Source organism: Saimiri boliviensis, chromosome 1, assembly GCF_048565385.1.
Source record: "Saimiri boliviensis isolate mSaiBol1 chromosome 1, mSaiBol1.pri, whole genome shotgun sequence".
NCBI classification, from domain to species: domain Eukaryota; kingdom Metazoa; phylum Chordata; class Mammalia; order Primates; family Cebidae; genus Saimiri; species Saimiri boliviensis.
This window is the reverse complement of record NC_133449.1, coordinates 144,729,769-144,746,368: the sequence shown is the minus strand read 5'-3', so window position 1 is coordinate 144,746,368 and position 16,600 is coordinate 144,729,769. Positions and strand designations below refer to the sequence as shown.

The window sequence follows — 16,600 nt, the reverse complement described above, 5'->3', positions numbered from 1 at the left end:
CCAGGTGTGGTGGTACACACCTGTAATCCCAGCTACTTGGGAGGCTGTGGCAGGAGAATCACTTGAACCCCAGAGGCAGAGGTTGCAGTGAGCCGAGATTGCGTTATTGCACTCCAGCCTGGGCATTGGAGTGAGATTTCATCTCAAAAACAAAACAACAAAAGAAAACCCTAGTTTGGTGGGGGTCAGTTGACACTGTTAAACAGCCTTGGACCTGTGGAGGTCAGAGAGGAATCCAAGTTTCCCTGTGAAGATACTGGAAGAAGTCCACATTCCTGGCATAGTTATTTTTCTGGCTACAATTTAACTAGGGCACTTCCTTCTGGACCTCAAGATCTATAATTATCTAAACTGAACACAACCTTTGGTGCAGGCTAGGAAGGTTCTGTGCCTGTTCTGTACCATCACAGAAACTTTTTAGAAATGACCTCAGCTCTTGTCTCCTCCATGGTTTGGCAGCCATACAACCTGCCAGAGTAATCATTTTGGCCTAGCCTTAACCACTATTGACCCGAACGTTCTTAACCACCTTAATTCTGGATTTTCTTCAGTGAGTTTATTATCCTTGCCTCTGGTGAATGAATAAAACATACATAAAACGCAAACATGAGTTTCTTGGTGCTGTGGACCTTAATATTGTAGCTATTTTTCTCTGAGCCTATTCCTAGATGCAGCTGACTACTGTCTGAGATAGAATTGTAAACTTTCGACAAACAATATTGCTGGGAAAAGTGGCACACCTAGTTGAAGGTATTGCATAGTCTTGAGGAAACACCAGTTATGAGGCGAGGCTTCTAAGTTTAGAAAAGGTAAGCTAGGTTTAAATAGCCCTTGGGACCATAGGTATCTTCATTATGGTTGTGGGAATAATCATCACAGTCAACCTTGGTTCTTTCTTCAGTGTCGTGCTTATTTCTTGGCAACTTGTAAAGGCTCAAATAAGGGCCACTGCTTGGACAGCCTAAGCTGAGGACCACCTTCCCTAAGAAAAGGGCAAGCCACCAGAAGCCACTGTCCGAAAATTTCCATCCAATGTCATTTGCTAGAATGACATTGAGAGAAAAGCAGGAAAGGATCAGTAAAGATAAAATTAATTTATTTGACCTTACAACTTCATGGGCCACACAGGGGCCCCACAGTCCTAGAAGCAGGCCTGTGGCAGTGGGCTGGGGAGTCCAGTTCTCTGGAGTGCCTGCTCCCTTGTCCAGAGCTGCCTTGAGCCAGGTCCCTCCTGACCCCATCATCCTGCTCCCACATGCAAGGGCCGCACGGGTCCACCTGCAACGAACCCGGGCCTGCCTCTGGCAACAAGGACAGGGCCTCGTGCATGTGAGTGGGTGGGTAGGTGGGTGGGTAGGATGGCAGGCAGGAAGGTGTGGTTCAGTGCAGAGAGCTGCTGTTCTGCTCTTCAAAGGCCATCTTGCCCAGAAGCTGGCTGTCCAACTCCACCCCACTTACAGGTAGCTGGAAGAAGTTCATTTCAGCTGCTAAGGCTGCCATGGCAGAAGGGTCCTGGCCAAACTGAGCTCGCAACATCATGTCCATTTTCTCCAGCCTCCTCTTGAGCCGCTTGGCCTCTCGCTCTCGGATGAGCCGGGCCTGCCGCTTTTCTGGTGTTTCGTTGGCTCGCTTCAGCCTCATGGCCTCCCGATCCCGCTGCAGCCGGCGTGCCCGTTGCTCATCTGTCTCCTGCATGCGCTGCAAGCGCTTGGCTTCACGGTCCCTCATGCGCCTCACCTCCCGCTCCTCGGGGGTCTCATTGTCCCGCCGGCTCTTCTTGGCTGTGCGCTCTCGTTCCAGCCGCTGCAGCCTTACTTCCAAAGGCTCATTCTGTCGACGAAGGGCCCACTTGCGTACACTGGGAGTCTGGGCTTCTAGTAGTTTACGGTAGGCAGCACAGTTGTTGCACACGAGCAGAATTCCAGCAGGATACACTGGAGGACTAAAGGCAATGTCCTTCCCCTCAGCACTGGAGGGACCCTCACTGTGGGCTGTGGGTAGGGATTCCATATTGAGTACTTCAGGAAGTTTCTCACTGGAAAGCAAACATTTTGGATGGTTAGTATTTCCTTCTAGCAAGGGTCAGGACTCCAGCCCTGCCTTATTCTTTTCCTATGATGCCAGGGGCTCCACGCTCACCACAAGGGGTCACTTTGAATGCTTGATGGACCTCTTCTACTGCTCCACCCCTTCTCTTCGAGCAAGGGTGTCTATCAAGTCTTAAAGCCCACCTGGAGTTAATGACTGAGCCACCTGCCACAGTAGCGCACCAGAAATCAGACATACCCTTGGCGTTTTCACTCAAGCCAGAATGATGGTTTTGGTTAGAGCTTTGCCGGGGCAATCCTGCTGTGGGAATGGAGGCTCCTGGAGGTGGAGCTCCTTCAGGCAAAGTGCAGACCACCAACTCACCTCCTTCCCTCACACTGCCTGCATGCAAAGGCAGACTGCACCGTACACTAGACAAACGGGACAAGGATACAACGTTCCAGTCTTCCCAGGACACAGTGGAGACTGCGTCCTCACGCCAGGGCCCTCTGCACCCTATAACTTCTTTCTCCATGCTTTCTCATGAGTGTTCTTGGACTTGCCTGCATCTCTTTCTAGTTGAAGATATTCTGACGGGAAAAGAAATGGGAATTCATTTCCCTTGGGGCTATGTAATGGAATAGGCATATTTCCTAGCCTTCTTACTTGTACTTCCAGGTAGTCATGCATCAGTTGCCTTTGCGTTACCTATCTCTAGCCTTCGCTTTAACCTTGGAAAGCAGAACTCATACCCAGTAATGTACTCCCAGCACAATAGGGATAGTTGCCCAGCTGACCTGTTAAAAGTGGCATGGCTGGTGAACCGGGCTCCACACACAGCACAGTTAGATCGCTGGTCCTCCGAGTGGATTAAGAGGTGGCGACCCAATGACCCTGGGGAGCTAAGTGCCCGGCCACAGACAGGACACATGTAGCTCTTGGCGCTCACCACTGCTGCAGTGTGCTGTAAAACAGAGCCTTGATCTGTCAGTCTGGCGCTACCTCCAAGATAATCCGCACCCATTTAGAAACAACTTTCTGGCCAGGCACGGTGGCTCACACCTGTAATCCCAGCACTTTGGGAGGCCAAGGTGGGTGGATCATGAGGTGAGGAGTTCGAGACGAGTCTGACCAACAAGGTGAAACGCTGTCCCTACTACAAATACAAAAATTAGCCAGGTGTGGTGGCGCATGCCTGTAACCCCAGCTACTCAGGAGGCTGAGGCAGGAGAATCACTTGAACCTAGAAGGTGGAGGTTGCAGTGAGCTGAGATTGTGTCATTGTATTCTATCCTGGGTGACAGAGTGAGAATCTATCTCAAAAAAAAAAAATCAATTTTCTGGGAAATGTTTCCTTTCATTAGTCTCAGAATAAGGAATTTACAAGTATTCTGTTTAGCCCCTAGAAAAGTCAGTCTCTTGTATTAGTGGCTCTAGCCATTTAGACCACTGCTTAGATTTCATTAGCTTGAGTTCTGCCTACATTCTGGGACATGTGATGGCTTAAGAAACAGTGGGGTGCCAGAGCCCTCTTCAGAGCCTGAGAAGAATTCATGTCTTGGATAATTTATCTCTGTCTCCCTGGCTTACACTGTGCAGGTACAAATACATGTTAAGGAAACAATGAAGGCCAAATCTAGAAGCTGGCATGGAATACTGGTATGCAACAGGTATTTATACTGGCTTTCTCAATATTTTCAAGACAGTCTTCTGAAGTAACACTTGTCCTCATGAACCAACTATCTTTATGGTACAGCCCAGGCTGCCATGTGTGCTGATGCCTTGTCAGGAGGCACAGGTGCCCTGTGATTGGATCATGGTAAAAAGAACACAAAAGTCTGGTATTCGGATCCCCTGGTTTACGCTAATTTTCACTGGTATTTCAGAAACATTTGTGTTAATTTTTTGTTTGTTTGTTTGTTTTTTAGACAGAGTCTCATTTTGTCTAAATGAGACAAAATGCTGCCTCTGCCACCCAGGTTCAAGCCATTCTCCTGCCTCAGCCTCCCAAGTACTGGGATTATAGGTACATGCCACCACACCCTGCTAATTTTTTTGTATTTTAGTAGAGACAGGGTTTCACCATGTTGGCCAGGATGGTCTCAAATTCCTGACCTCAAGTGATCCTCCCACCTTGGCCTCCCAAAGTGCTGGAATTACAGGTGTGAGCCACTGTGCCCACCCATGTTAACTAATTTTTTTTTTTTTTTTGAGACGGAGTTTCGCTCGCTCTTGTTACCCAGGCTGGAGTGCAATGGCGCGATCTTGGCTCACCGCAACCTCCGCCTCCTGGGTTCAGGCAATTCTCCTGCCTCAGCCTCCTGAGTAGCTGGGATTACAGGCACGAGCCACCATGCCTAGCTAATTTTTTGTATTTTTAGTAGAGATGGGGTTTCACCATGTCGACCAGGATGGTCTCGAACTCTCGACCTCGTAATCCACCCGCGTCGGCCTCCCAAAGTGCTGGGATTACAGGCTTGAGCCACCGCGCCCGGTTTTTTTTTTTTTTTTTTGAGACAGAGTTTCGCTCTTGTTACCCAGGCTGGAGTGCAATGGCGCGATCTCGGCTCACCGCAACCTCCGCCTCCTGGGTTCAGGCAATTCTCCTGCCTCAGCTTCCTGAGTAGCTGGGATTACAGGCATGTGCCATCATGCCCAGCTAATTTTTTGTATTTTTTTTTTTTTTTTAGTAGAGACGGGGTTTCACTATGTTGACTGGGATGGTCTCGATCTCTTGACCTCGTGATCCACCCGTCTCGGCCTCCCAAAGTGCTGGGATTACAGGCTTGAGCCACCGTGCCCAGCAACTAATTTTTTTTTCTTTAACACAAAGCCCTCATTATTAGTAGACATTAGTTTCTATTTCACTATTTAAAATATGCATTAAATAATTTAGAAAAAGTCATTTAATTTTCAAAGTGTGTCTGCCTGGAAACCCAGACATGTTTTTCCAGCATACCTCATTTATTTTCTAAAATGTTGGAAGCTTAGAGCAGAATTTTTTTTTTTTCTTTTTGAAACAGTCTCTCTCTTGTCACCCTGGCTGAAATGTGATCACTGCAACTTCAACCTCTTGGTCTCAAGCTATCCTCCCACCTCAGTCTTCCAAGTAACTGGTACCACAGGCACACACCACCACACCCAACTAATTTTGTTTTTTGTTTTTGGTCTCTTATTATCAAATATTTGGAAAGCATTTCTTCTGTTTCAAGAGAAAATTTTAAATGAGAATTAACAGCACATTAATCCTTTGTAAAGATCCCTCCACTACTCAACCAATGAACATTGGAAAAAGGCACAAGATCATTACATTTATTTTCTTTTATGTCTTTCTACAGTTCCACAAGCTGATGATTCATAGCATTTGCATATATATTTAACAACTGAATCCTGACACGGTTTAGAAAACTGAGCACAAATATCTTTAATATGCATAAAAGCAAAAAAGTAATAAAAAAAATATCAGTTTATTGCTTTAAAATTACAATAAATCAGGCCGGGCGCGGTGGCCCAAGCCTGTAATCCCAGCACTTTGGGAGGCCGAGGCGGGTGGATCACAAGGTCAAGAGATCAAGACCATCCTGGTCAACATGGTGAAACCCCATCTCTACTAAAAATGTAAAAAAAAATTAGCTGGGCATGGTGGCATGTGCCTGTAATCCCAGCCTCTAAGGAGGCTGAGGCAGGAGAATTGCCTGAACCCAGGAGGCGGAGGTTGCGGTGAGCTGAGATCGTGCCATTGCACTCCAGCCTGGGTAACAAGAGCAAAACTCCGTCTCAAAAAAAGAAAAAAAAAAAAATTACAATAAATCTAGACTCGACTTAACATAGCTAGAGCACCCTTCTTTGTGATAGAATCTGTGTTTTTCATATCTAGCCGACTGTTTTCTTTGACAGATATTTATTTTATTATTATTTTTAAATTTAATTTAATTTTATTTTTTTTGAGACAGAGTTTCGCTCTTGTTACCCAGGCTGGAGTGCAATGGCGCGATCTCGGCTCACCGCAACCTCCGCCTCCCGGGTTCAGGCAGTTCTGCCTCAGCCTCCTGAGTAGGTGGGATTACAGGCACGCGCCACCATGCCCAGCTAATTTTTTGTATTTTTAGTAGAGACGGGGTTTCACCATGTTGACCAGGATGGTCTCGCTTTCTTGACCTCGTGATCCACCTGCCTCGGCCTCCCAAAGTGCTGGGATTACAGGCTTGAGCCACCGCGCCCGGCCTTCTTTGACAGAGATAAAAGACTCAAAAATATCTGCACCAGTGAGTTCACTAAATGGGCTGCAACCAACTAATTTTTTTAAAAATGTTTTGTAGAGCTGGGGTCTTGCTATGTTGCCCAGGCTGGTCTTAAACTCTTGGGCTTAAGCAATCCTCCCACCTCAGCCTCTCAGCTGGGATTCTGGGTGTGAGCCACCATGCCTGGCTTTGGGCCAAATTTTTTTTTTTTCTTTTGAGACAGAGTCTTAACTCTGTTGCCCGGGTTGGAGTGCAATGGTGTGATCTTGACTCACAGCAACCTCTGCCTACTGGGTTCAAGCAATTCTCCTGCCTCAGCCTCTCCAGTAGCTGGGACTATAGGTGCACACCACCACACCTGGCTAATTTTTTTATTTTTGGTAGAGATGGGGTTTCACCTGTTGGCCAGGCTAGTCTTGAAATTCTGACTTCAAGTGATCTACCTGCCTCAGCCTCCCAAAGTGCTGGGATTACAGGTGTGAGCCACCGCACGCAGCCTCTTTAAGCCAAATCTTAATGGAAGCGACAACCCAAGACTCCTTCAGGAGTCAGAGAGAGAGAAAGGCCAAAGCAAGATCTGGGCTACAAACAAGGTGCCCACACTCATGTTTCAGAGCACACAGCTCCCCAATCCATACCTGGTACACGTGAGCAATCAGCTGCTCCCGGCTCCTGCAGTCTAGCTGGCACAGGGGACACTGGCAGAGTTCAAGCAAGGGGTCAGAATTCAAATTCTCTGTGACCTGTGATTCAACAAATAGGCAACTCATTAGGACTCTTCACTCGTCTCTTCGCTGCCCCAGCTTTTTAAACAGAGTACCCTGTTAAAAGGAACCCAGACTGATGGCACATGTTACTCTTAGCTTCCCATTGTGGGCTGAAGAAAAAGTAATAGTTGAAAGGGAAGTACGGCTTTCAGCCACGAGGACACAGGATTGCTTCAGAGAGAGCCGATCTATTTTTTTCCCTGAAGATAAACTCTGCAGAGACAGGGGTAGCATTTTTCCTGTCATGTTCCTTGCAGGAGTCCTCAGGAACAAAGTTAGTGAGAAGGTGGCACTCCAGGTGACACCTTGACTTAGATTTGCAAGCACGTTCAAGAGTCCACCTTGGGAAGTCAGCTTTCCACTTCACTAAAGTGGCTCTTCTGTCTGGAAAGACATGGGGAGCTGTATGAAAGAAAGCTGTGCACGGGCGCAGTGATGTGTGGATAGAAAAGCATAGCTGAATGTGGCGAGAACTGAGAATCTGAGGTGTGGGTTCTGGTGCCACGAACGAAGAGGCCTCCTATGCAGGACCAAGAAACCATCAGAGGCAAGACTGTGCCACAGGGGTGAGCAGCATCAGGACAGGCAGAAGGGTAGGGCATTGCTGGATGTCTGGACCCAGGGGCCATTGTCAACTTGCCTCGTGCTCTACCACTTCGTTCCCACCAACAGGCTGTTCTGTATTTTCTAACTCTTTCTCCACTTTGACCACCCCTCCATCTTCCTCTGATGTGTGGGAAGAGACTTCATCTTGTGTGGTCTCCTCTTCATCACCCTCACTGTCACCTGGAACACACAAACTGGTCACTTGTTCTGATTTTTTGCATGAATACATCCTGAGCTGCTCTCCACCCTGGAGTTGGCAGTTATAATAGAAAACATTTTCAGATCTTCCATTATATAGTTTATATAGTTTAGTTGGGTACATACTATGTCGAGTGGAAATCAGCTATAGCTGTCATTTATTATCCCATATACACGTAAAGGGAAGAAGTGAGGCAAAACTGCATCAGAAATGGTTACTGTGCCCTCTGCGTGATCATAAAAATAATCTTTCTGACTCACGGTTTTCAAATACCTCACACTTCAAATCACACCTCCCTGAGTACCTTACACTGAGCTTATTCCCACAGCATACCACCTCTTACTTACCGACACTTCCCACTGATTTCACCATGAGCCCCCTACACAAGTCATCTGTGGTGTCACTATTCTATTCTCTTCTGAACCCCACTAATCTCCTTTCCCAGCAAACCGCAAGGCACACTTAGAGAAACATCAGCAAGTTTTTCTTCCCTCTTACCAGCAAAGGAAACAGTAGTAAATAAGTTTGAAATGATGTCACTTTATAGGGAAAGGATTGTTCATTACAGTGGAAAAATTAGCACAGCAACCAACCTCAGGCACTTTGCAGTGGTATCCAACTCACTCTGTTCTTACTCTACATTGGAACATGGCATTCTAAGCTAAGTAAGTCCACTGTTTCTGTTGATTCTTTGGATTATCTGATGGGTAACTGAATGTATTAAGTGGAAGGAACAGGCCATTCTTTAGGATGAAATGTACCTTCTTGTGACTAAAATATAAATTGAGTTTGTTTTAGTTTGGGGGGTAGGATGTAGCTATGGGGAGGTCTTCCTGTGGCTGGGGAATCTGCAAGGTTTATGTGAACTGATTTTTCTTCTCTATTCCTTATAAAATAGAAAATGAAAAAGGATCAGAAAAACAAATAATAAGGGTAGTTTTTTCTGAAAGGGAAAAAAGTGCTAGTACCTTGAAGATCTCAAGAGGTAGCCAAGCCTAGGGAAGCTGTGACACTCCAGCCCTCTCCCAACCCCTGGACCCTGGATGTCTGGGCCTGATGTGAGCAAGCAAGAAATACAGGGCTGGGTCTCACCAGGCTGTCCGCATGAGACTCACATTTCCTAGCTAACAGTGCTGCTTGCCTTCTCTACTACTCCTTGCATAGTATCTAAATCCACCAGAATGTGAGCAACAGCCATTATATTTTACTTCTTCCTGGGCAAAACTGGTTACATTCCCTTCCTTCATGAGAAGGTCTAAGCAAATCTGCTAGTAGTTACATGTGTCCTTATTAGGTACTCCAGGCGACAGGTGGACCGGATTTGGGGCCTGGAAAGAGCTATGGTTTATGTGTCATATTCCCCAGCCCAAAGCTCCTTTCATTTGAATCCATCTCAATAACGAAGGATTGGTACAGATTAGATCATACCATGTCTTCTCACCAGCTTATTTGAAATATTTGTAAATTTAATATAAACTGATGTATCAAACATATATTTGTAATTTTGCAATAATCCAAATATATGTTGCTACTAGAAAAATAAAAAAGGCCAGGTGCAGTGGTTCATGCCTATAATCCCAACACTTTGGGAAGCCAAGGTGGGCAGATCATGACATCAGGAGATCAAGACCATCCTGGCCAACGTGGTGAAACCCATCTCTACCAAAATATAAAAACTTAGCTGGGCGTGGTGGTGCACACCTGTAAGCCCAGCTACTTGAGAGGCTGAGGCAGGTGAATCGCTTGAACCCAGGAGGCAGAGGTTGCAGTTGGCTGAGATTGTCCCACTGCACTCCAGCCTGGCAATAGAGCAAGACTCTCTCAAAAAATAAAAATGAAAAAACAAAACAACAACAAAAAAAACATGTGCTGTCTAGAGGGAGAGCACATCTTTTCCCGAATGGAAACCTACTAGACTTTTGCAGATATTGTAATTCCAACCTGCTACTCAAGAAAGTAGTGGCCTCCGTAGGTTTTCCAGACATGTTTGGGTTCATTTTTTAGTGCCTGAGGAATTAATTGCTAAATTATTATTTGTTGTTGATATTGCTTTATTATTAGCTTGGGTGGAAACATGTTCCTAGAAGGTTGCAGAGTCCTCTCTCCCTGTTTTCACCCAACCCAGCCTCAAATATAGTGAAAAATTGGAAAAGTGATTCTGAATTCATCCTAATAATAACCGGTATCAAGTGGATGAGGTGGCGAGAGTGCTCAAATCTAGGAATACACGTCTCAAGACCTGTTTGTTCAGGCAGGTCACAGGACAGACAGACAATCCATGAGGCTCAACTTGTAACAGCCACTGTCTTAACCACAGGGATCTTCTTAGAGAATTGGTATGGGAAGACCTTGACATTAGCATTTTATACACTGCATAATCTCATTAGTAAGCAAATCTTCTTGTGTAACATTAAAACTGGGCCTTCAAGCAAGATTTCATTAATGCCACCCTTATATTTTATTGATTACAAATACATAGATCCTAGGAGACAGGAATTTTTTTTTTCATTTGACCTAGCCCAGGGACTGCCTGAGCACTATTTATTCCTATATCTTTGTCTGTCACACCAACAAACCTATTTGTATATGGCACTGTGCCAAGTACTGTAGTCCATAAGTTTAAAAAATATACACACACACACACACACACACACACACACACACACACACACGTATAGGCCGGGTGTGGTGGTTTACACCTGTAATCCCAACACTTTGGAAGGCCAAGGCGGGTGGATCACCTGAGGTCTGGAGTTCAAGACCAGCCTGACCAACATGGAGAAACCCCATCTCTACTAAAAATACAAAATTAGCCAGGCATGGTGGCACATGCCTGCAATCCCAGCTACTTGGGAGGCTGAGGCAGGAGAATTGCTTGAACCCGGGAGGCGGAGGTTGAGGTAAGCCGAGATCATGTCATTGCACTCCAGCCTGGGCAACAAGAACAAAACTCCATCTCAAATAAAATTACATATATATATAACCTGTCCTCTTTTTCTGGATAAACATGCCTATACACCTTAGACCACCTTTAGGGATGCTGAGGATCCACATAACTCCTTTTTCATGTCTTTCTCCCAACCCCCATGCACAATCCCCAGAGCACACACACTCTGATAATTCTTCTCCCATTGCCCTGAGTCATTACCAGAAGGTGCAGAACTCACTGCTACTGGAGTCCTGATCTCTTAGTTGTTGGATAGCTTGTCGCTGACTGCCAAGGTCTCCAGGAAAATCAGTTTTCATCATCGCCTGGCGGGCTTGCTCTTCTAGCCCAGCAAATACTTGATCCCCTGGTGGTCACAAGGAAAAATAGTCAGGCCACCAGCTGGGCAGCACATCCCCAGGCAAGCTGGCTGGAAGGTCAGATCATTCAAAGGTAGGAGACAGTTGGTACCCTGTGGCGGGGTCACTCATCTCCAGCTCAGCTTGCTGCCTCCAAGTTTCTGGGTGCAGCTGCTCTTCCTGGGCAGTAAGCCAGATGCTCTAGAAAGCATCACTTTCTCCTCTTAAATCCTCCTAGTCTTGACTCCTTTCAAAAGGTGACCAACTGCTACTTCACAGATTTCACTGCAGACTCTCAAATCCATTTACAACCTTCCATCAGGACTGAGAAGACGGGCAAGAAGGGGCCAAGTGATGGGATGAAGACAGGGCAACAAATCTGGGCTCTGTCTTAATGTACTAACATTATGCACCATAATGTACTAACATGGTATTGACTCAGTGTCTATCTCTGACTATAAATAACTACTTCAAATCATCCTTCTAAATAACAATCTCTCTCATTCCATCTTTTATCTACTCTCCTTCCAAAACATGCTCTGGAAGTTCTTCCTTGACTTTCTTTCTAATGTTTATCATAATTAGCCATGAGAAAATTAATAACTGATTGAATAATAGACTAGAAGAATAGATATGAATTCACTTCTACAGAAGAACAAACTTCCTGAAACACACTGCTGATTTACAACAAATAATATTCATGTAGTTTTCTTAGTCCATTTTTTTTTTAATGCAGTATCCCAAAGCCCTGGACCAATCCTTGATTTTGCATTTACTTCTCACGAACACTGCTTGGGATCCATGTGGCTACTGAAGAGTTAATGTTTAAGTGCCCTTTTATTTCCAGGAGACCGGGCATAAGAAGAAAAGAGAGTTGGGTTTCTTGAGGTTTCTATTATCTCAGTCAGAGTAGAAACTACAGTCCCCATTCACCAGCCAGCAAGAGAGAATAATAAAAAGCCCCAGTGAAATGTCTGACAATAGCCAGGCCCTTTCTTACCAAAGAAGGAAAGAAAAGTACACAGGTTCTGAGCCAGGATACAGTGATGTGGGAGGAACCAAATGGTGAGCTGATCTGCACTCCTAGATCTTGGGCAGTGAAAGACTTGATGTGGAGTAGGCTTCATGTGATCCCTTTAGTCATTTGTTCAGCAAATATTTATTGAGCATCTATTATATGCCAATTACCAAACACTAATAATAGTTTGACACTTGCAAGTTCCAGGCTCTAAGTTAAGTGTTTTATAGTTATCACCTTACCTTAATTATCTGCAAAACTCTATGTGGTAGGTATTACTACCTATACTTTACTTAGGAGAAAACTAAGGTTAATGGTAGAACCAAGATCTGTCTAACTCTAATGCCCTTTTTCTTTTTGAGACAGGGTCTCAGTCTCTCCCCCAAGCTAGAGTGCAGTGGTCTGATCACAGCTTACTCCAGTCTCAACTTCGCAGGCTCAAGCAATCCTCCAACCTCAGCTTCCAGAGTAGCTGGGACTATAGGCGTGCACCATCACGCCTGGCTAATATTTTTCTTTTCTGTGTAGACAGGGTCTCACTGTGTTGCCCAGGCTGGTCTGCAACTCCTGCTCTCAAGGGATCCCCCTACCTCGACCTCCTAGTGTTGGTATTACAGGCATGAGCCACTGCCCCCGGCTTAATGTCTATATTCCTTAACCGCCTTCTAGTAGAGATGTAATTAGAAGGTTAGAAGCTTCTTCAGATGGTTTTGCTGAAAACAAACACTTATCTCTGTGTGAATATGGTTCTGATCCTAGTGTTAGTGTTTCCTTCATACCATGAGAAACTGATACATACAACTCAAACAGCAAAATTATGTTATCAGGGCTAGTGTATGACCAAAGGAAAAATGATGGTTCTGATAACACATCATGAGTTATCATGCCTGAATTACAGTAAGTAACATTATGGCTATTATGACTCATACTGTGATTGGGAATACAGGTGGTTCATGTTCAAGTGTATTCCCAGCTACATATCCCTCAAGGAAAGGAAAAATAAGCTGCTTTAAGTCCATCTTCACAATATCCAAGATGATACATTGGATATAAATTACTGGGTAGAGAAAGCAAAAAAAAAAAAAAAAATGAATTCAGTGTTAGAGTGTTTCCTCGTTCCTTTTGCAGAAGTGAAATACTTAATTTCTCTGTGTTGGTTACACTGCAACAACAAGACCAGGGCCAACTGGTACCTTTTTTTTTTTTTTTAATGAGACAGACTTTCACGCTGGAGTGCAGGGGCTTGATTTCTGCTCACTGCAGCTTCTGCCTCCTGGGTTCAAGCAATTCTCCTGCCTCAGCGTCCCGAGTAACTGGGATTACAAGCACCCACCACCACGCCAAGCTAATTTTTTTTAGTAGAGATGAGGTTTCACCATGTTGGCCTGGCTGGTCTTGAACTCTTGACCTCAGGTGATTCACCCACCTCAGCCTCCCAAAGTGCTGGGATTACAAGTGTGAGCTACTGTTTTGGCCAAGGGTCTACTATTCGTTACTGAATTCTTTGGGGTAGGTGCATGTTTTCAGACCTAGGAGCCATGGGCAGACATAGCACTAAGGAACAAGTTATGTACTAGCATATAATTAACAAGGGGCAGACCATTCTCATCAGTGACCCTTCTGGTCTTCAAAGAAACTTAGCCAGAAACCAGCTAGGTTTAGAACATACTAAGAATAAACATTATATCTTCTTTCTTGGATTCACCAATGGATTAATAAAAAGACATCTAAGGCCGAGTGCGGTGGCTCAAGCCTGTAATCCCAGCACTTTGGGAGGCCGAGGCGGGTGGATCACGAGGTCAAGAGATCGAGACCATCCTGGTCAACACGGTGAAACCCCGTCTCTACTAAAAATACAAAAAATTAGCTGGGCATTGTGGCACATGCCTGTAGTCCCAGCTACTCAGGAGGCTGAGGCAGGAGAATTGCCTGAACCCAGGAGGCGGAGGTTGCGGTGAGCCGAGATCACACCATTGTACTCCAGCCTGGGTAACGAGTGAAACTCCGTCTCAAAAAAAAAAAAAAAAAAAGACATCTAAAAGGATATGTCCCTTTCCAGATGAGTCAGTAATTCAGTTTTGTCTCCAACATGAGCTCAAGATTTATTTTTTTCTATTGATTTTGTCTGAATATGTAGGCTTTCAAGGAACAGAGAGCAATCTGTTCAATACAACTTGCCTATCTGGGACTCCTAGGCAATCTCACCTGGCGTAACCTGGATAAGTTAATTTTGTCATTCCTTTTTGGCAGTTTGGAAAGAAAAGCTGTGTTTATATTTTAGTCTATTCCTAACTTGGGAAAAAAGGTAAGGTGAACTTTATTCCTCAGGACTATTCCTATTTTAAGCATCACCACAAAGCAAAATATATAAAAACCATAAAAAAGGAGCTATTTTGCTTGGTGTGGTGGCTCACGCCCATAGAGGCCGAGGTGGGCGGATCACCTGATGTCAGGAGTTCAAGACCAGCCTGACCAACATGGTGAAACCCTGTCTCTACTAAAAATACAAAAATTAGCTGGGCATGTTGGTGCATGCCTGTAATCCCAGCTACTGAGGAGGTTAAGGCAGGAGAAGTGCCTGAACCTAGGAGGCGGAGGCTGCAGTGAGTGAAGGTCACGCTACTGCACTCCAGCCTGGGCAATGGAGCAAGACTCTGTCTCAAAAAAAAAAAAAAAAAAAAAAAAAAAGGCTATTTTAGCAGACTTCCTAAGATATGTGAATGATCTTCCAGTAGTTACTATTTACCTAATCTCCAAATCAAATTGTCCAGAATTATCCTTTCATAAGGTAGTGAGACTTGCTAAAAGCATATCATATTAACTGCAATAGAATGTGATCTATGGAGATACTAGTGATTAAGAAGTGTTACAGAACTGCCTATTTTAATAATGTTAGAATTATTCCATTCTGTCTTGAGATCTTTGGAGTAGGTTTTTAAAAATCCTCTGGTCCCTAGATATTAATGTAGGGCAACCATCTTATTTAATATGGGTATTTGTCTATTAATAGCTGAGAATTAGCTACATTCTATAATAAAAACCAAGATACTTTCTCTCCTTTTTTTTTTTGGATACAAAATCAAGAAAATACTGTTTGTGTGTGATTTGGTAAAGGTTTTTCAGACCAGATAAGAACAAGGCCATGCAAGCAAGTTTGGAGAACAGATGAGAAGACTGAGATGAAAATTATTAGAAAGACAAAAATTTTACAATTCTCTCTCGGGTCCTTGGTGCAGTGAAACAAATGTAATTTCAAGCTGACTACAATTAAGTAAAGTAGCTGAAACATTCTTTTTTTTTTTTTTTTTTTTTTTTTTTGAGACGGAGTTTCGCTCTTGTTACCCAGGCTGGAGTGCAATGGCACGATCTCGGCTCACCGCAACCTCCGCCTCCTGGGCTCAGGCAATTCTCCTGCCTCTGCCTCCTGAGTAGCTGGGATTACAGGCACGTGCCACCATGCCCAGCTAATTTTTTTGTATTTTTAGTAGAGACAGGGTTTCACCATGTTGACCAGGATGGTCTCGATCTCTCGACCTCGTGATCCACCCGCCTCGGCCTCCCAAAGTGCTGGGATTACAGGCTTGAGCCACTGCGCCCGGCCTGAAATATTCTTTAAGAGAGCAAATGTCCAGTTCAGGAAAAATGAGCTAGTATTAGGAGTGAGGTGCTTAGGATTCCATTTCTAACTGAGTCTTTGTAACCCAAGGTGCTGGAAACACAGCCATTTACTTCACAACGAGGCTAACAGAATGAATAAAAACAAAGTAAATTGTGCTTTTTAAAAGAGAAAGGACTTTGAAGGCTTTTATTTCTCCTCTTTGTAAAGCTTTTAGTTGAAGTTGAAAGTTTCTTTCTTTCTTTTTTTTTTTTTTTTTGAGACAGAGTTTCGCTCTTGCGGCCCGGGCTGGAATGCAGTGGTGCGATCTTGGCTCACCATAACCTCTGCTTCCTAGGTTCAAGCAATTCTGCTGCCTCAGCCTCCCGATTAGCTGGGATTACAGGCATGTGCCACCACACTTAGCTAATTTTGTATTTTTAGTAGAGACGGAGTTTCTCCATGTTGGTCAGGCTGGTCTCAAACTCCTGACCTCAGGTGATCCACCCACCTTGGCCTCCCAAAGTGCTGGGATTACAGGTGTGAGCCACCACACCCAGCTAAAGTTGCAAGTTTTTTTTTTTTTTGAGACGGAGTTTCGCTCTTGTTACCCAGGCTGGAGTGCAATGGCGCGATCTTGGCTCACCACAACCTCCGCCTCCTGGGTTCAGGCAATTCTCCTGCCTCAGCCTCCTGAGTAGCTGGGATTACAGGCATGTGCCACCACGCCCAGCTACTTTTTTGTATTTTTAGTAGAGACTAAAAAGTGCTGGGATTACAGGCTTGAGCCACCGCACCCGGCCTAAAGTTGTAAGTTTTAAGTCACATGTGTATTTTGCAATCTGAAAGCAAAAGTCTCTA

The 16,600-nt window shown here is 44.7% G+C and overlaps 1 protein-coding gene across 14 annotated transcripts in view; it reads right to left on the bottom strand.

Annotated features, from left to right (window-relative positions):
• Positions 1–1,079: 1,079 nt before the first annotated feature.
• The window catches only part of ZNF821 (zinc finger protein 821), a 28,990-nt gene continuing 13,469 nt past the window's right edge, over positions 1,080–16,600 (bottom strand). For 11 of the 14 annotated variants that reach the window (XM_074405804.1, XM_010350674.2, XM_074405810.1 and 8 more), the window contains 5 exons: positions 11,009–11,134; positions 7,677–7,822; positions 6,908–7,012; positions 2,826–2,992; positions 1,080–2,035 (listed from right to left, as the gene is read on the bottom strand). In XM_074405804.1, the coding sequence (XP_074261905.1) occupies positions 1,381–2,035; positions 2,826–2,992; positions 6,908–7,012; positions 7,677–7,822; positions 11,009–11,134 (1,199 nt within the window). In that variant the 3' untranslated portion in view covers positions 1,080–1,380. The remainder of the gene's footprint in view (positions 2,036–2,825; positions 2,993–6,907; positions 7,013–7,676; positions 7,823–11,008; positions 11,135–16,600) is intronic. The other 3 variants (XM_039476659.2, XM_003939953.4, XM_074405840.1) reach the window with 1 other exon arrangement.